Genomic DNA, 20,473 nt, shown 5'->3' with positions numbered 1-20,473 from the left:
TGAAAACAAGAATGAAAATACAACAAGAGCGACGAAAAGCCACAAAATAGTGACAAAAAAGTCGAAAAACTTCAACGTTATATCACCGTTTTGCTTCTTCTTCTTATATTCTTGTTGTTGTAAAGACAAATTGGCCTCTTCACATGCACAAACTGTAGGATTAAATATAAGTTGCTGATTATAAAGTGTTGTGTAGAAAGAACAGAATCTCTAATATAAAATGAATAAGCAAATATCAGACTTACCCTGAAGGCTCTGGACCGATGTGTAAAACATTTAAAAATTGTTTAAATGTGTGGCTTATTTCTTTGTATCCAGACTTCAAGTGTTTTGCCTGTTCACCTAAAACTGCAATGAGTCCCTTCTGCGTAGGGCAACTAAAGTGTCAGGGCGCTTTGAAGAAAAGAAGAAGTAGAGGAAGTAGAGCTGAAAATACAGGCCTGTTTTTAACACTTTAAGGGTGCGGTATGTGTGACTTCTTTTAACACTGACATATCTTTGCTGAGTTGCTTTAAAGGGCCTATATCATGCAAAATCGACTTTTTAGGGCTTTTAGCCATGTTGTTCATGGCAAAACAGTTTGTATGAATGATGTCAGGTCTGCTCCATGTACTTTATCGTTTTTACCTTTTTATGTACGCATTGAAGAAAGACGTCTCAATAAAATAAGCTTTCAGCGTCAATGTTGTTTTTCTTGCCTGTGTTTTGAGCATGTGGAATGTAGAATTTAAAGATGACATAATACAAGGTGAAATATGTTCATAAACAATTAGCATTACTGTACATATTGCTATAATATCAAAATACACCCTCCTGTTCTGTTCAGAGCGATGGTTCTGTGAGCGACCGCATTCTTTAAGAGCAGTGATGTACAAAAGCTGTTGTAAGAATGGGGAAAAAAACAATAACATGTCCTAAATCATCGGATATAAAGAAGAAATAAAATTCTCCCACTGACGAAAACTGCACTGTTCCTCCTCTTTAGGTAAAGACTAATGTGTGATCCATTAATAAACCATAAAAGTAATGCAAGGCAAGTTTATTTGTAGAGTGCTTCACAGTTGCAGAAAATTACAAGAACGCAGATCAAATCAATCCATAAAACATCAACATACAAATTCATTAACTACAGTAAAAAGCAAAGAGTGCAGATAAAATACTTTCAGTTGAGTCTCACGTCCTCATGAAGACTGTTCCAGATTTTAGCTGCATGAAGCTGAAACTCAGCCTCACCGTGTTCATTATTGACTCTGGGAACCACCAGGGGACCCCTCCCTGAGGTTCTCAGGGTCCGAGATGGTTCACACGGCTCTAACGTGTCAGGGATGAATTTATTTATTTGTTTATGTGACAAGGACAGCACACATTAACACTGTGGTTCTCAACCATGAAAAGACTTGTGCAGAAGCAGATCTGTTTTAAATTCTGTTCTCTGAGTGACAGGAAGCCAGTGCAGAGACCGGAGCACTGGACTAATATGGTTGTATTTCCTGGCTATTGTCAGGACTCGAGCAGCAGCGATCTGGATGTTCTACAGCCGTCTAACAGCTCCTTCAGGCTCAGGTCTGAGTCCATGATTACTCCGAGATTTTGAATCTGAATATTTTTAGGTTTTAGAGCGAGAGACTCAAGGTGACTGAAAACACTTTGCCTTTGTGTCTGTGGGACAAAAACAATGATCTCAGTTTTGTCTTGTTCACCAGCCGTCAGTGACACATAGATCTGAGAGTCATCTGCATAGTTTGCTGTTTATTAGCTGACCCAATGGAAGCGTGTACAAGCTGAATAAGAGGTGTCCCAAGATCGACCCCTGGGGGACTCCACAGGTCATCTGCGAGATATCTGCTATGTACAAGTGTAGCTTCTGTTCCCTGTCCTCGCTGATGGAGCTGCTGTCCAGTGGATCAGGTTGTTATTCCTGCTCGTCCTCCTCGTCTGGTGCCGCGGTCCTGAAAGTGACCTGGGCCCGGCTCACGTCCACCTGCACCTGCTCCTCCCGTCCGTCTGTCAGAGGTGGACTCGTCTCCTCCTGCCCCTCGTCTATGTTCTGGTAGTCTGCTGTTTCCTAAACAAGAAGAAACCGGGGACAAAAAGTGTGTGGAAGCACTTCAGGCAGAAGAATGAAGGAAAGGAGGCACTCTCACCTCAAAGGAAGAAGACTCCGGGTTGAATCCCTGTTTCCTCCTGGAGCTCCGGTTTCTCCCATCAACCTAAAACATGCACAAAAGGTTCATCAAGAGAGCAAAGTCGAGTCTTTTTGTTTAAACTGAGCTGAAGTATCTTGGTGACAAACTCTGAAGTAAAGTCCGCCATAAGTGACACAGTTACAGAAGCGTCTTTGAAGCTTTAGCAGCTCTCGGCCATTTCTGTTGTGTGTGAAAACAGCTCACAGCGGGTTAAGGAAAAGTCGGTGATCTCTGTATTTGTGTATTTTGATTTGGCAGAGTTCTTACCACGTATCTGCTTGAAGTGGGTTCTTCAGTTTCTGAATTCTTACATAAATCTCTCATCAGTCTATAATATATAAAAGGAGTAGTTAAAAAGAAATATGTCTGTATTAAAACCTGTATTCCCTCATTTAACAAACCTGTAAAGGAAGACAGTCAGCAAAACAATGAGGACCAGTTTAATAGCAGGGGAGATGAACTTCCAGTAGTTTTCTTTAGAGACAAATACATAACCTTTATGAGTTTTTCATGTTGTCTAGTTGGGTCTAGTTGAATATATTTGTGGTCTCGCTCCTGACCTTGTTGAAAGAGACTGACGGGCTCCGATGTGCTCTGGCCCAGTTCGTTGTTGGCGGTGCAGTAATAGACTCCAGGCTGTGTGGACGGTACAGTGTAGTTGATGTTCTCAGACACTTTGGTGGTTCGTCCCTCTGAGCTCCTGTACCAGGTGTAGAGGCTGATGAGGAAGCTGTGGCTACTACAGCTCAGAGTCACTGACCTGCTGCCATCAGAGCCCTGCTCCTCCTCTGCTCTCAGCACCAACGCCTGCTTTGGACCAACTGGACACACAATGGAGACTGTTCTGTTTGTGATTAACTATTACCTTGTAACATACTGAGTTCTTAATAGATTTAAATTAACCAAGAGTTAGACGTGTCTTTGTGTTGTGTTTCCCATCTGGGTGGAGCACTTATCAGGGGATTTCTTCCAGAAAAAGGTTTGAATTGAAGTATTTTAGCTTTATTGTGCATATTGAATTGCAGTATTCATGAAGTGTACAGTAAAACAATGGTTCTCAACCACACACCCCTTGAGGCATTGATTAATCCTCCGAGTTCCCCGAACTTGCCAAAGTTTGAACAAAATGAGCAACTAAACATTGATTATTCAGTAGAGTTTTATGTTCAAAATGAAGCAAAAATACTCTCAAAGTCCCATCTATAACATCATTAAATTAGCTATCTTTGAAAGTAATATTGTAATTGAAATTCTACTTAGTTTCCCCTTCTTTTTTTAAACTCATTCCAACCCCCTACCAAGTACTCAAGTACCTTCAGGTCCTTGTACCCCTGGTTGGGAAACACTGTAGTACGACACGTCTAATCAGAGTCCATTTTCATTAGCTTGAATTATATTTCCTTTTAATTTGTATTTGGCTGAGTATCTATATACTACATAGAATCAGGATATATTTGTGCATTGATATTTACGCACAGCTCAATTCTGACTTTTACAAATGCACAATACAGAACAAACCGAAACTCACACTGAACCTGTATCTGCAGTGATCCAGAGCGAGCTGTAGACACAGAGTTTTGAGCTGAGCACGAGTAAGAGCCACTGTCTTCAGGCTGGAGAGTCTTAGAAAACGTCTTTCCCGAGGAAAGTTTCTGCTGGTTTTTAAACCAGGTAAATGTGTGTGGAGGGGGTTTACTCTGCAGCACTTCACAGGTGAGAGTCAGTCTTCGGTCTTGTGTATATGGAGGTGAGGCTGATGCTCTCACTTCTACACGACGTCCATCTGAAACAAGACGCCAGTGTCAGAGCCAATTCAAATAATAAAACAATCCAAGTTATAGCTTACATTGAACATCTATTTTTACATATTGGGATCTTTGTGCCCCATGTCTGTTTTGGGCGCGACACACATAATCTCCACTGTCTTGAATCTGAGCTGAGTTAATTTCCCAAACAGCTCCACTGTGTTGAGGAGTGGGGGTCTTTCCCTGGATGGGTCTGTACCAGGTAAATGTGGGAGGGGGATTTCCTTTGGCTGAACAGCTCAGAGTCACAGACTGACCCTCTTTAACATCATCAGAGTTTATTTCAGCCACTGTGTCTTGAGGAGAATCTGTATAAACCAAAGAGACACAATCAGTAGTTCTCACATGTGAATAATGTGGCTCTCTGAGTGCAGACAGATTGAAAGCAATGTTGGAAAAGGTCAAAGACAAAACCGTTATTTAAGTTGTCTCTTTACACCTAGAACTGCCGGCCTGAGTTCACTTAGTGACAGCGTTGTTGAAAATGTTCTGTACTTACACCACACAGTGATACTGATCTTCTTAACAAGTTGTGGGTCCTTGTTTTCTCGTGTTTGACAGGTGAACTCTCTGCCGTCATCCCTCCATGTAGCTCTGTAATCTGCTGTAGCTGAGTAACTAACCCCAGCCTGATATGTTTCCAAACCAGACGGAGGAACACTTTCAATTTTCAGGTATGAAGAACATGTTCTCGGAGTAGAACAACTGAGTCTGACGCTGTGACCGTCTCGTACAGGGTCTGGTTTATTGAAAGTGATCGGACATGGGTTTACTGTGAACAGGAAAAGAATGTGATTTTAATGTTTCTTTGTTGATCCACCAAAAATATTGTACTTACCTGTAACTGTAAGTTTAGCCTTGTTTTTCGTACTCCATCTATTTTTTGGCTCCTTAGGGATGTATCTGAAAAAGTACACTCCACTGTCCTCTGCTCTCAGGTCACAGATAGACACACTGCATGATGGTCCTCTGGAGGATGTGGCTCTGTTTGATAATCGTGTTGATCCAGTGTAAGTGACTCTTCCTCCAAACTGTGAGCTGACGGGACGTTCTGTGGGTTTGTTACTGTACACGATGGTGCCACTGACATCATTAATTCGTCTATCACTCTTCCCGTCCTTGATCCAGAACCACAGAGCGTCTTCATCAGGTAAATGTCCAGTGACTTTACACTTGATCTCCACACACGTCCCCACATAGGCACTCAGTGAGGTGGTCTCTATCACTGCAGCACTGTAGGAGTCACAGGGACCAGCTGATGGAGATGAAAGATAAAGAATTTGTTCAAAACTAATCCCTCACAACAGAGTGACCCTCTCTCTCTCTCACACACCTGTAACGAGGATCAGAAGAAGGAGACGGACGACTGAATGCGACGCCATTTTCTCACACGTCCCTTTTGCAACGCAGGATCTGAAAAAGACATTCAGTTTTCTGTATCAGGTCAGGTATTTGTGCCAAGTGGATTCTTTATTAACCTCATAACCCACACCTGAACCGAGCACATTTCTCCAGTTTGGCTTTACCCAAATCTGAAAGCTTCTTGAAAGAAAGGGTCCAAATAGCGACAAAAATGAGATGAAAACAAGGACAAAAATACAACAAGGCGACGAAAATGTGACAAAAGCCACAAAATAGTGACAAAAAAGTTGAAAAAGTGACAAAGTGTCGACAACTCGAGGACAAAGATCTGTTTACATGACTTTTGCACGTCTTAGCTTTCAAATGAGGCGTTACATTGACCAATAGTCTGTGACTGTTTAGATTTGAGTAAAGCTAAAACAATATTCTTCAGCAACAAGGCCAAGAGGTTAAAAAAAAGACCATTTTTTTTTATTCAGCACTTCAAAATAGTCCTAAATCAGCTCACAAGACTTCAGTGTTGTATCAGCTTTTTACTTCTTCTTGTTATATACTTGTTATATGACAATTTAAATATAAGTTGCTGGTTATAAAGTGCTGTGTAGAAAGAATATAATCTCTAATATAAAATGAATAAGCAAATATCAGACTCACCCTGAAGGCTCTGCACCAATTTAAAGATTGTTTAAATGTGTTGCTTATTTCTTTGTATCCAGACTTCAAGCACTTTGCCTGTTCATCTAAAACTGCACTCATTTATGTCTGTTCCTTTTGCTTAAGTCCACTTACGTGTCAGGGCACTTCCTCCTGAAGCCAGAAGAAGAAGAAGAGCTAAAAATACAGGCCTGTACTCAAATAAAACTTCCTCTTCAAGAGAACGAGACAGATTTTTTAGGCCAATCATTATGCTGCAAATGGAGTGGATTCATTTCAATTGTTTAGTCAAAAAGTACACAGTAGTTTATTATATCAAATATTATATGTATTTTTCAAAAGGAACCTTATGGATTCATCTTTGTCGTGAAATGACTCACTTAAAGGAAATTGCACTCTCAACAGAACAGTGAAAATGAACTGAATGTGTTGTTCACGTGAGTGGAAAACCACAGTGGTTCAAGACTGATGGGGCGGGACCCAAAACCTGGTCGTTTGCCGTCATGAGCCGTTCTCAGGGAAGATTTATTTCAACAAATTTGTACTGAAAAAGTACAAATACACTCTCCAAGTTGAAACGGTAAATTGTTTCAATAATGATTTCAGATTTACAGGCTTCAACAGAGAGAATGGAGAAATAGTGTAGTGAACATAAACATGATAGATTAAAAGGCAAAGTGCTTTATAGGTTAGAATAAGTCTTGTTTATGTTGCAGCTTGTTATCATATGGCAATCATCCTCGGTAAAAAAGACCAAAAACCTGCCACTTTTAGCCCAAATAAAGCACCACTTTCTACAAATGCCATGTTGATAATATAATATACTAGTTTGGACACTTTGAAGTAGGCTTAATGACAGCAGTTTATCACATTTTATATTTTAACTCTACAAATGTTAAGTTCTCCCTGATTTAAGAATATTTCTAAAAACCTTCTTGAGGGCTGACGTTGCCGATCCCGGTACTACGGTGAGTGAGACTCACTGTCACTGTCAACATATTTCACAATGAGTTTCATTAAAATAGCTTTGTCAGAAATGAAGAAGACAAGACCAAAGAATCATTATCAGGATCTGTAACAGCTTTTCTTTTTTTTGACTCGAGTAACCATAATCCTCTAATGACAGTGGTGCTGAAGGGGGAAGATTGAGAAGCTGATGTCAGTTCTGCTGAACACACATGTCACAGGAGGAAGAGAGATCATATTTACTTGTTGAGAGGTAAGGCTGTTTTTATGCCATTTATTATGTAATACATCTTGTTCAGTATCTTATATTTTGTCTGCTTGAAAATGATCTAGAAAGGTCATTCAAAGTTGTTTTTATTGGTTCCTTAAACCAACCCAGGTGAAAATGAAATACACTTCAATATATTATTAGTATACCTGCTTTTCTCTAATACATTTAAAATGTATTTCAATAAAGTACTTAATATAAATAGGGGTGGGACTTTAACACAAGTTTTTTTTTTTTTAACGTAATTAATTTTATTTCCCCCCCAAGCCTGAACCTTTCTATTTGCGTGTTTCTGGTAAGCCCGTATATGTGACGCACATCCGCCCACAACAGCAATGGACGGAGATGCTTCACTCGACCCGTTGGGGACTCGTTAGGTTTTGTTTTAAAAAACATCCTGATGTGACACTAGACAGCTGTACTGCTGTGTGCAGGTTGTTCAAAAAAGAGTTGGGGCAAACACAGAGACGTCTCGATGCTAATGTTAGCAGGGCTGCCAACTTTTCACCAAACTCTGGAGTGAGACTTTGGTCGGTCCTGAGCTGGGGGGCCTTTTTCATGGCGATAGTGTCTCGTAATCGTATTAAATTCTAACCCAAAAACAAGTCTACGTTTTACATGACTGAGCTCATCAGGAGCTGCATGATGGATCAGAGGGCGTTTGGCTCCACCCCACATGACCATCAGAACCTATTGAAAGTGTGGGCGGGCACTCTGAAGGGGGGGTTTGGGGGTCCTCCCCCAAGAATTTTTTTGGACTTCAGATATGATTTCCTGCAATCTGGTGCAGTTTAGATCATAAACAATAATTTTAGCTGGTTTATTTACTGGTGTTAAAGAATTATATTTCTGGGCCCCTTTAAAACTGGGGCCTCTCAGCAAATGCCCAGAGGCCCCTTCATGTTACAGCCCTGCCAAAAGGTACAATGACACAATGTCTGTTTCTCTGCGTCAGTCATTCCAATTATTACCAACAAACAGCAGCACAAGCTTTAGAAAATATGAACATTTGATCCCTGTATTTCGCAGTATGTTAGAGCATGTTTGATGATTAAACTTTGAATGATTATTCACAGTAATAACTACTTTTTCTCTGCCTCTCTCTCCGTCGCGCAAGAGGGAAAAAAAACTAAAGTAAAAGAGGTCTGGTTCAACGCGATCTCCGCTGTAACCGTTGTTTATTATTTCATTAGGACTTTTATTTCTCAAACTCGTTGCCTTATGCTGCTCACTTTGAGCTCCTCGTGGGGCAGCAGCAGTGGAGGTGACCGGGGCGGAGGAGGAGGCAGTGTGCGGTGATGTCGCTCCGGAGGCAGCGAGGAGTGGAGTGAGCTGAGTGAACAGGTGGACGATGTGAGTGTCGGGGCTCCTGTAGCCGCCTCGTCACTCACAGAACCCACGCGCCTTTTTCTCTCCCATGGCCCGGGAGAGCTGGCGCTGGGAGCGTTCGGGCGCTCTCTCGCTGTTTCCCCGGAGCCGCGCTCTAAAATCTTTCTCCGCAGGCCGCGCTCACGTCCCGCGCGTCATGCATTCGAATAATATTGTACATAAAATGAGCCGTTCACCTCCGCGAACCCGTTCATGTCACATCACTAGAGCCGCCGACAGACACACAAACACACGCCAGAGGAGCCGTGGAGGCACAGACAAAATAAAGCATCTGCAGCCGCTCACTGCAAAAAGTCAGGGATGATTTTTGGTTGAGCGTGTGATATGAGGAGTGTGGCGTGAGAGCGTGTGAAGGCACTCAAATGCGTGTGTCTCACGGTGAAAGCGTGAGAGTTGACAGCCCTGTGTTAGCGTTAGCCTCAAACAAACACTACGGCCACGCCCACTCTGAGCCACAACAACCCTAACCCTTGTCGGGATAAGAAATGGCACTTTCATTTCTATTTACGCAATTGTTAAACACTTAAAGGCGCTGTTTTATGGCCCTTTTGCTTTATTTATTTTTTATTTTTATATAGATGTGGCATTATTATTACTGTTTAATTAGTAATTTAAACAGTAATTCAACTGTTTAATTTGATCACTCAAGTTACATGAGTCATCAGAGTTCCTTAAACACTTGAAAGCTAAATAGCTATAAATGCACTTTGCCTCTGTTACTTGAATAACTGCAGATTAACAATAAATACATTTGTTGGTGAACTCGTGTTTCTATCTAGTTATTGAATAATTCAGGCGCAAAAAAATGTTGTTTTTGTTTTTTGATTAACATGCGATTAAGTAATTACAGACCTGTAATGAACTCGATTGAAAACATGTTATCAAGTCCCACCGCTAAATATAAGTAAATGAAACTGAAACTAAAATTCTATTTTACAGGTAAACTTAAGCACCATTATTTTTAATTATCCTTACAATACCCTTGTGAAAAAATACTATAATAATCTATATCTACCCAGGTGAAAATATATATTTATATTTAAGTATGCTAAAATGTAATATAATAAATAGATTTTCAGTATCCAACTTAAATTAACTTCTAGTGTGCTATTTTAGTAACTTATTTAATAACTTATTTTGTATTTAATCTATTGAAGTTGAACTGAAATTGCAATAAAATTCAATTCCAAGTGCATATACTTTGCATGCTAAAGTGGGCCTATTTTACGCATACTTAATCTATTTATAGCATATTGGATTTTATATATAAAATGTTGATCTTATAGAACAGTGGGGCGACAGTGGCGCAGATGGTTAGAGCGGGTCGTCTCATGATCGGAAGGCCATGGGTTCGAATCCCACCTCCTGAAAGTGCACACTGTCATTGTGTCCTTGGGCAAGACACTTCACCCACATTGCCCCCAGTGTCTGCGTACATTGGTGTATGAATGGGTGAGTGGATCCTTGCTGTAAAGCGCTTTGAGTGCCTAATGTAGGTGGCTATATAAGTTGAGACCATTTACCATAAAACAGGGGTGGGCAATTAATTTACATGAGAAGCCTTAATTGAGTTGGAGCCGCACCGACTCAAACAATATTCATTCACTCCACACTCCGGGGTAGTAAGCTACTATTGAAGCCACAGCTGCCCAGGGGCAGACAGTCCATTTCGCACTTGCAAGTCACACAATGGCTGTTTCCCAATTGCCAGGATCCTCGGCGTCTCGACCACTTCGGACGTCATTCACGTCATCACGGCGCCGCCAAGTGGTTCCATTTCACCTGGACCACTCGCTCCCTCGCAGCTCGACTCCTCCGTTTGGCTCATTTACGAAGGATACAGCTGTGGATCCTCCGCTGCCTCGGAGAGCTGAAATTACCCATGATGCACTGCAGCATAGTTTCTTTTTTCTTTTCTCGCAAAACTTTATGAGTTTGAACTCACTTTAAAAAAGTTTTGTTCCACATAAACAGTTTCCTGGCCTCTGTTATTCATAAAACATTTGTTTTAATGAGCATAGATTGACACGTGACCTGACGCAGCCGCTCGCTCCGGAGGCCGTTCCATTTGAGCTCAAAGGCGGCGGAGAGAGGACACTCCGCTCTGTTTTGGAGGAGCCGCCACCGAGGACGTCAACGAAGTGGCCAAACAGAGGACGGATCCTCGCAATTGAGAAACAGCCAGTGTGTTGTTTATATCCTGATTTCTTATTTTATCAGTGCCTTCTGCTGGACACCTGTGCAATTCTTTCCTTTTATTCTTATTTAATCTGCCCCCTAGTGGCTGGAGTGAGCATTCTGGTCATTTAAAAAAAAATCAAATATGATAAGAATACATTGTTGAATATATTAAAAAATATATTGAAATATGAGTATTACATGATGATGAATTCATGGATGAATTCATGTACCCTTATTATAAAGTGCTACCGTGAAATTTAAATGTTCTATTAGACCAAAATTTAATATATAAAATCCAATATGCTATAAATAGATTGAGTATGTGTAAAATAGGTCCACTTCAGCATGCAAAAGTATATTAAATGCAAGTTAAATAGATTAAATACTAAATAAGTTGTTCCAATATAGCACGCCAAAAGTTAATTTAAGTTGGATACTGAAAATGTATTTATTATTGTTAAATTTTAACATACTTAAGTATATATATTTTTCACCTGGGAACGCATGCTACAAATCACCTCTGTCACCGGGCCCCCTCCAACACAAACCCCCCCCTTTAATAAACAGTTTTCTTATTATTTTATGACAGGTTCTTTCTGAAGTTGAGCTCAGAGTACTCTTCCTCCTCCTCCTCCTCCTCCTCCTCCTCCTCCGCTGTCGTCCCGGTGCCGTCTCTGCTCCGCACTTTGCTCCTGAAGTTCACCTGTGCGTAACTCACTTCCACCTCATCATCGCTGCTGTCGGAAGGATTCGGACATTTCTGCTTTTGCAGTTCAGCGACATTCTCATAAACATCTCCAGTATCCTGTGAAACAAAAAATAACATAATAACAGTGATTTTAAAGGTGAACATGATTACTTAAAATTTAGTGAATGAAATTAAACTTTACTCCAGGTAAGTTTTTGATGCAGAAACATTACATGGTCAAAACCTTTGTGCCAAATTCTGTGGTGTCAACCAACTGCATACTGAGGTTTTCAACTTGATGGGAGGATTTTTAGGATGTAGATGCAAAATAAAGTATGGTGGCTACTTAGCTTTTTAGATTGTGATCTATAATCAGTAATCTGCTTTAAGGTTCAATGGTGGTGATTACTGCAGCACATTGGTCAAGGGATGGTACATTGCTTGTGCCAGTGTTATGTTGCTGCTAAGACACTGATATTACCACTAAACCACCCAACAACCAACACAAACCAACTTTGGAACGTAAGCTTGTGGTGAAGGTAACTTATGCATGTACCTGCTTAGGAAAGTTCACAGATGAGTAAAGAGCGTTGGCGCTAGATAAGCCATTCCTGTCAACATAGAAAGACAAATTAAAGCAATCAATATTAATACTGCAATATGCATGGGGTGGTTAGGGAATGGTTCGTCCTTGTTTTGGCTTACGTCAGGTCCGCTCTTCGCTGTGCTTCTGGGACATCTCGCCTCGCCTCTGCTTGGGCATCACCTGGGCCGTCCCTGGAGCTGTTCCATCGTCCCTGAATGAAAAAGCAACGTAATAATCTACAACAAATCTGCTTCATTATGAGTTTTATCATCCCTTTTAGGATGAATATGAAGTCCTGGTATGAACATATCAGGAGGTTTGTTCACATGGTTGATGTATTGTTAGGGTCCCTCAGGGCTGCTCTTTGTCCCCAGCCCTGTTCGTCATTTTTATGGATCGATAAGAAAAGCCTTTTGTTGATCTCGCAATCGAGAAATTAACTTGTTATGACATCTTTAGGCTCTATGTTAGAGGACCACAAGATCTCAGTCATCCAGTCTGATCATTGAGACAAGCTTCAGCATGCGTTGGAGCAGTTTACAGTAAAGGGAAGAACATCAGCACAAGGGAAAACCACCCAGTTACTTTCCCTTTGATTAAATAGTATGATACTAATATCAATATGGAAGCAATACTGCATCCACTATTCAATCACTTATGAATGTTAGAAGGTGTGTGTTATAGAAATAGAAGTTATTACCACAATCCCTGAACAACTTCTCCACCATGGCGTGTTTGTGCGTCCCTCCTTAGCTGAATTCTTACGTTTGAGTCTAAAGACGAACATGAGTGACAGTTAAATAACTTGTTGGAGAACCTGAACTAAAACAAGAGCTACTGTTTGTGTAAATACCTGTAAAGAAGGAAGGCACAGGAGATAATGAGCAGCGGCACAAGAGCGAGAAGAATGAACTTCACAACGCTCCCTGCAGAAACAGAAACTCTTTTTTTAATCCTTAAATGTATTTCCCCCCCTCTTTTTAATGTCATTATCAAATATACTGTTACAAACTGTAAGATGTAACTTTTGGCCATTCAGTGCAATGTTAGAGCTAAAAAAAAAAGTTTGCTCACACACAGAGTTTCATGATTTATGAGTTATTTTTATAATAACAGGAAGTGTGATTATGTGATTGGTACATAACCTAATATCAGCATGCCGTCGGGAAAAAATGTATAGGCATTTTTTCCTTTTTCTTATACGTGATACGTTTGTTGCTTGGTTCTATACACCAAAGTTGTGGGATATATGGGACCATCACCTAAAAGCTACTTACAATTTGAATTGTATGTATGAACCAGGCTACAAGTTGACTCGCCACCTGCTGGTGGTCTTGATGTCTTGGCGAGTAAAAATGTACTCTAACCAGCCATTTGGTCAGTTGGATTTTATTGGAAAGTTACCAAGATTGTCATGTTTGTTTGTGGCTCCTGACCTGGTTGAAAGAGGCTGACGGGCTCCGATGTGCTCTGGCCCAGTTCGTTCTTGGCGGTGCAGTAATAGACTCCAGGCTGTGTGGACGGTACAGTGTAGTTGATGTTGTCAGACACTTTGGTGGCTCGTCCCTCTGAGCTCCTGTACCAGGTGTAGAGGCTGATGGGGAAGCTGTGGCTACTACAGCTCAGAGTCACTGACCTGCTGCCATCAGAGCCCTGCTCCTCCTCTGCTCTCAACACCAACGCCTGCTTTGGACCAACTGGAACGGTATGTAAGGTATATTTCATAAACATGGAAACACTTCATAAACATTTGAGGAAAACATGTTCAAAGTTCAAATCTTGTTTTGTAACTGCTGACAATTGAATTGGCCAAATCCAAGAGCTAAAATTATTTTGGACACAACATAAAGGGACTGCACTAAACTAAATGATGTTTTTAAATTCCAGTTTCTCTTGGTTTTACCCTGCCAACAGACTACAGAGGTGCAAGTATTTGCTTCATAATGGGAACACAAGTTACAAAGCTCAAGGAAGATGGGAAGTCTAGCAGCCACGCTCCTTGAAGACAAGTTTATACAAACAAATAAAGTGGCTAATTCTTGAAAGGAGCTCCCGAGGGAAAAAAGTAAGAGACCCATAAAAACTCTATCTCTTTAACTAGCACTGCGAGGGAATTAACTACTATTGATCACACAATCCCTATCATACATACTGTATAAAACCCTCTCACATGTGACTTTGAGCTCAGCTGGTGCAGATGTTCCTCGGCTGATGAGGTTGTGGGCAGTGCAGCTGTAGAGGCCGCTGTCGTTCACACTGACAGACTTCACGGTGTAGACGGTCCCAGTGTGCACATGGAGCTCCTGCCCCGCTGTGACTCTGCTCCAGGAGACTGAGCTCACAGGAGGATCGCTCTGAGAGCGGCAGCGTAACGTCAGAGTCATGTTCTCTTTAACCGTCAGCCCTGGATCAGCCTGGACTCTCACCTCCTTAGGCCCGTCTGCAGACACAAGCACTAAGTCATTGGACATTTCAATCTCAAATATTGTACTGAAATGAAACGTGCCTGAAGACTTAATGTTTTCTCTAAATGACTAGAAATGCAGGAGCCTGAGTTCCACCTTTGTTCATGTGACAGCATTGTTGAAAATGTTCTGTACTTACACCACACAGTGATTTTGATCTTCTTAACAAGTTGTGGGTCCTTGTTTTCTCGTGTTTGACAGGTGAACTCTCTGCCGTCATCCCTCCATGTAGCTCTGTAATCTGCTGTAGCTGAGTAACTAACCCCAGACTGAGATGTTTCCAAACCAGATGGAGGAACACTTTCAATTTTCAGATATGAAGAACATGTTGTCGGAGTAGAACATCTGAGTCTGACGCTGTGACCCTCTCGTAAAGGGTCTGGTTTATTGAAAGTGATCGGACATGGGTTTACTGTGAACAGGAAAAGAATGTGATTTTAATGTTTCTTTGTTGATCCACCAAAAATATTGTACTTACCTGTAACTGTAAGTTTAGCCTTGTTTTTCGTACTCCATCTATTTTTTGGCTCCTTAGGGATGTATCTGAAAAAGTACACTCCACTGTCCTCTGCTCTCAGGTCACAGATAGACACACTGCATGATGGTCCTCTGGAGGATGTGGCTCTGTTTGATAATCGTGTTGATCCAGTGTAAGTGACTCTTCCTCCAAACTGTGAGCTGACGGGACGTTCTGTGGGTTTGTTACTGTACACGATGGTGCCACTGACATCATTAATTCGTCTATCACGTGTCCCGTCCTTGATCCAGAACCACAGAGCGTCTTCATCAGGTAAATCTCCAGTGACTTTACACTTGATCTCCACACACGTCCCCACATAGGCACTCAGTGAGGGGGTCTCTATCACTGCAGGACTGTAGGAGTCACAGGGACCAGCTGATGGAGATGAAAAAAGAAGAATTTGTTCAAAACTAATCCCTCACAACCGAGTGACCTTCTCTCCCTCTCACACACCTGTAACGAGGATCAGAAGAAGGAGACGGACGACTGAATGCGACGCCATTTTCTCACACGTCCCTTCTGCAACGCAGGATCTGAAAAAGACATTCAGTTTTCTGTTTCAGGTCAGCTATTAGTGCCAAGAAAAAAGCCCCAAAAGAGCGACAAAATAGTGGCAAAAAAAGTGTAAAATGTGACAACACGGCAACAACTCGAGGACAAAGATCTGTTTAGATGAGTTTTGCAGGTCTTAGCTTTCAAATGAGGCATAACATTGACCTATAATCTGTGACTGTTTAGATTTGGGTAAAGCTGAACTGGAGAAATTGTTCTCAGTTCAGGTGGGGGTTAAGAGCTTCATTGATTTTCCACTAAATTGGACCCATTTATAATTTCAGGGGTTCTTTTATTTTAATGTTTTTCATTTGAAATAAGATGTTGAACCAAAATGCAACACAACCAACCCCAGACAGGCACCTGGGCGGACGGCATTATAAAGACAATATCCTTCAGCAACAATAGGGCAAGAGGTAAAAAATCAGCTCACAAAACTTCCACGTTATATCACCGTTTTGCTTCTTCTTCTTATATTCTTGTTGTTGTAAAGACAAATTGGCCTCTTCACATGCACAAACTGTAGGATTAAATATAAGTTGCTGATTATAAAGTGTTGTGTAGAAAGAACAGAATCTCTAATATAAAATGAATAAGCAAATATCAGACTTACCCTGAAGGCTCTGGACCGATGCGTAAAACATTTAAAGATTGTTTAAATGTGTGGCTTATTTCTTTGTATCCAGACTTCAAGTGTTTTGCCTGTTCACCCAAAACTGCAGTGAGTCCCTTCTGCGTAGGGCAACTAAAGTGTCAGGGCGCTTTGAAGAAAGAAGAAGAAGAGGAAGTAGAGCTGAAAATACAGGCCTGTTTTTAACACTTTAAGGGTGCGGTATGTGTGACTTCTTTTAACACTGACATATCTTTAAAAATCAGTGGGAGGCTTCAATTTGCGTCTTTTTGTGATCTGTAGAGAAATGATCCATAGGTAGATAAATGCATGGTTCTACTGGGATCTTCCTTATGTGGCAGCTGAGGGGTCAACAGAATATAAATGATAATCCTTTGTATAAACCAGTGGTTCTCAACCTTTTGGAGCTGTGACCCCCATTATAACAGAGGTTCGTGACCCCCCGCCCGGGTCACACCGTGGGAAATAGGAACGTTAGCCTACATAATTCTTAAAGGAATAGGCCAGCTTCTATTGACGGAAGTGAGCGGGGGAAGTCTTTAGGAGTTACTGCGCGGACGTTGTGCTCCTCGTATCATTACGCCTCACAATATAGTACCCCTTTTTATCTGCTTATAAAATCGACATGTTACATTTCTGTGTAAATATACTTCGCATGAAAACACTTCACGTAACTTTATTTAAATAGGGAACACGTGGAAGAGCTTGGTAGCTTCTATCGTGAGCTTTTTCGGAGCTATGTGACATGTGGGAGAGGCTGCGTATGTGCTCCGTTTGCCTGACAGAGCGCACGGACAAAGACCAGACGGGGATATATTAACTCGGCTAAGGTTAGGTAAGAACATATCTCAGTATGTAAAAACGGTGGCCTATTCCTTTAAAAAAAACAGAAAAAAAATAAAATGGCTGAAATAAAATGCATCAAACTACGAACAAACAATGGCACTCTGGTAAAATAGCAAACACAATAAAACATCAGATTATATTGTAATGAAAATATGTATATTTGATCTAAATGAGCTGGCGACCACCCAAATTTGTCTCGCGACCCCCTTGGGGGTCCCGACCCCCAGGTTGAGAACCACTGGTATAAACTATCCAACAAGGCCACCCAGACGTCCTGGGGAAGTAAAGCATTACAGCCAGAAGGCGTGCAAGTAAGTATATTGAAGGTAGAAAACATGTCATCTCAGTTCTTTTCATTTGTATTCAATGTATTTACAATTGTTGATTATTAAAATACCTCTGGCTTAAAAGGAGCGCTCCTGCCTGCCACCCTTCTGCCTGGCAGACAAAACCGAGGGCATGAGTATTGGACGCACAAGCGATCTGGACTGCGGTGCCAAACCTCCAGGCCCTCCAGAGACCACAGGAGGAAGTGTCAGTTTCTTTAGACACAAATGTGCAAACAGAGCACATGGCAAAGCCAACAGGACAAAGCAAAACAGCAGAAGCAACGGGCCAGTGCCCCTGCATATCCACATCCACTCAAACAATGAATAAAAAAACATACAAGAAATTTCTGCCATTGGGCCTAAACCCATGCATGCGTTCCAAGATCAGTTATTAGTATTATCACATCCAATTCTTTCCTTTTCAAATACCAAATGCTCACCTTGTATTTTATTTCATCTTATAAATCATTTGAAACACAGTCAGTGTCACTGTAGTGTGATGGTTAATACTCGCGCTTTTCTTGGATTAAACTAGATTCTACAAACTGACACACCGAATCTTTTTGGTGATTGTGTTTTTCCCTGTAAACTCTGTTTTTTTGACAGGTTGTACATTTACCAACCTTTGTAGTAATGATGGAAAAGTCCTTCCTCGCTGGAGTCCAAAGAGTATCTGACCCATCCGGACTTGTGGCACCGACAGCCTGCTAAGCTGTTGTGTATCAGGTAGCTGTAAATGTCACCGAACACAATCTTTATGCTGCAAATAGAGCTGTAGTGGATTCATTTTAATTGTTTAGTCAAAAAGCAGAAAGTAGTTTATTATATAAAACATATTATATGTAATTTTCAACAGGCACCTTATGGATTCATCTTTGTCGTGAAATGACTCACTTTAAGGAAATTACCCTCAACAGAAAAGTGAAAATCAACTCAATGTGTCCTCATGGAGCGCTTTCCTTTTGTCGAACAGCACAGTGCGGGAGGTAATAATGTCCTTTCTCTCTTTTTATCGCTGCTTAAGTGAGAATTCTGCTCAAAAAATGAAGTTACAGGTGATGCTGCTGCGGTACCTTCTGTAAAGCAGGTATCGTTAAAGCAGAGGTATTGAAAAAAACAAACGGCACCCAGCTCTAGGGAAGATGAACGGAAAAAATACAAATACACTGTCATTTGTTTCAGTAATGATTTCAGATTTACAGGCTTCAACAGAGAGTGGAAAAATACTGTAGTTAGCATAAACATTAGGGTTAAAGGGCAAAGTGCTTTATAGTTAAGAATACATCTATTTTAGGTTGCAGCTTGTCATCCAATGGCTTTCATCATCGGTAAAAAGACCAAATCCTGCCAACACCACTTTCTACAAATGCCATGTTGATAATACAGTACACTGTGACCTCATTCTGTTTTAAGTAGGCTAAATGACTGTAGTTTCTCACATTTTGGCTCTCAGGCCTATCCCTGTTCTATGGTGAGTGAGACTCAAGACGAGAGACTGTCACATATTTCACAATGAGTTTAATTAAAATAACTTTGTCAGCATCGAGCGAGAGAACAACTCAAAGAAAAACAAAAATAACTAGAAATGCAATGGCTGCGCCATTGCGATTGACTGCGGAAATGCGGGAAGCGAATGCAGAAATTGCATAAACTCTTCAAATTGCATAATCAAATTTGCATAAACTTTTATATTCCATAAACTGGTCAAACTGTTGAAAGTGCCTCAGTGCTTGATTGGCAGAAGCTGCACAAACGGCTGAAAGGCATGGAGTCTCCTGATTGGCTGGATTCCCCCATACACACCAATGCAAAAATTTCAAACTCCCGTATAAAAAAACTGGAAAACTGCAGAAGGCAAATTTTTTCTCAAAACCCACAAGTTGCAGAAGCTGAACCTGCACAAAGTGCAGAAATTGCATAAAATGCAGAAAAAAGTGCAGAAAAGCATGGATTTGCGGCAGCCCCATTATAAGTCAATGGGAAAAATCTCCGACATTTCGGCCAATTGCGGAAAAACCGTAAGTTGCAGAAGTCCCAAAAGTAATAGCACCCTTCTCCTCAACATGCGGAACGTTTTGATGCATAACTTGCATAAATTGCACAAAGCATGAAGGTGCTGAAAGCTCTAGAAAATCGGGAAAAAGATGGAAGAGGAATAATAATAAAGAACATGAAAACCAATAATTGACTGCGGAAGAATTCCGCAGTCAATCAAAAAGTCAGAAAGACAAGACCAAAGATCAGGGTCTGCAACAGCTTTTTTTTTGCGAGTAACCATGATCCTCAAATGACAGTGGTGCTGAAGGGAAGACGATAGAGGGCCAGCTCTTGTGGTTCTTAGGCTGTAGGCTGTAGAGAAGACGAAAGATGAAAGAAATAAAACGGTCCCTCCGCTGCTGCAGCCACAGCTGCCACTCGCTACAGTTGGACACCGTTCGAATGTGCAAAGTTACGAAATGTAAAGGATTTAATTGATCATCATCGTCATATCGGCTGTGGAGGAGTTACAGAGTTATGCAGCAGTTGCAAGAAAACTGTAGCTATTGGAACATTTGCGCTACAGCTGCAGGATTCTTGGAGCGGCTGAATTGGAAAAAAAAAAAAGTTGCTATGCGCCCTGTAAAATGCGCTTCTTTCTTTTGGACTGAGCTGTGGCTACACAAGGAGCATCATCAGGAGGTAAAGACTGACACACGATGGAAATGTCTCCTTAAAACTCAGATTACACCTGGTGTTGTGGCACTTGAGGCATGTGTGATTTATTTATGGGTAACTGTTGTTGGTTTGGTGTTCGGGGTGTGTGTGTTGATCTACAGCATCAAAGTAAGCCGTGCGTAACCTACGCTCAAACAGACTTTTCAAGGCAATTTCACTTTTGTTTTCAATTTGACGTTGATCCTAAGGAAGAAGACAAGGCAGCGCGATGTAAAGAGGAACATAATGTGAAGGCTGCCACAGAAGAGCGGCTCCAAGTGTTGCCTCAGTCGGCCTCTTTTTCTTAAATAACCCCCCTCTCCCTAGTGGCGCAGCCTTTAGCGCAACATG

General features: G+C 41.3%; 2 protein-coding genes across 2 annotated transcripts; both read right to left on the bottom strand.

Annotated features, from left to right (window-relative positions):
- Positions 1 to 1,836: 1,836 nt before the first annotated feature.
- Positions 1,837 to 14,519, bottom strand: LOC306967062 (B-cell receptor CD22-like). The gene is made up of 6 exons (XM_079561967.1): positions 14,256 to 14,519; positions 2,747 to 3,007; positions 2,588 to 2,660; positions 2,454 to 2,514; positions 2,145 to 2,210; positions 1,837 to 2,065 (listed from the first exon to the last, which is right to left on the bottom strand). Exons 1-6 carry the CDS (start codon positions 14,467 to 14,469, stop codon positions 1,913 to 1,915), a joined length of 828 nt encoding a protein of 275 aa, XP_079418093.1. The 5' UTR covers positions 14,470 to 14,519; the 3' UTR covers positions 1,837 to 1,912.
- LOC306966755 (uncharacterized protein) lies at positions 11,392 to 13,816 on the bottom strand (the record flags this gene model as incomplete). The annotated part of the gene is made up of 6 exons (XM_079561569.1): positions 11,392 to 11,616; positions 12,056 to 12,110; positions 12,205 to 12,296; positions 12,786 to 12,858; positions 12,939 to 13,011; positions 13,522 to 13,816. 6 exons carry the CDS (start codon positions 13,814 to 13,816, stop codon positions 11,392 to 11,394), a joined length of 813 nt encoding a protein of 270 aa, XP_079417695.1.
- Positions 14,520 to 20,473: the final 5,954 nt, after the last annotated feature.

This window comes from Gobius niger (genome assembly GCF_951799975.1).
Source record: "Gobius niger genome assembly, chromosome: 8".
In the NCBI taxonomy this organism is placed as follows: Eukaryota; Metazoa; Chordata; class Actinopteri; order Gobiiformes; family Gobiidae; genus Gobius; species Gobius niger.
Note: the sequence above shows the minus strand (reverse complement) of the source record. Positions and strands in the feature narration are given on the sequence as shown.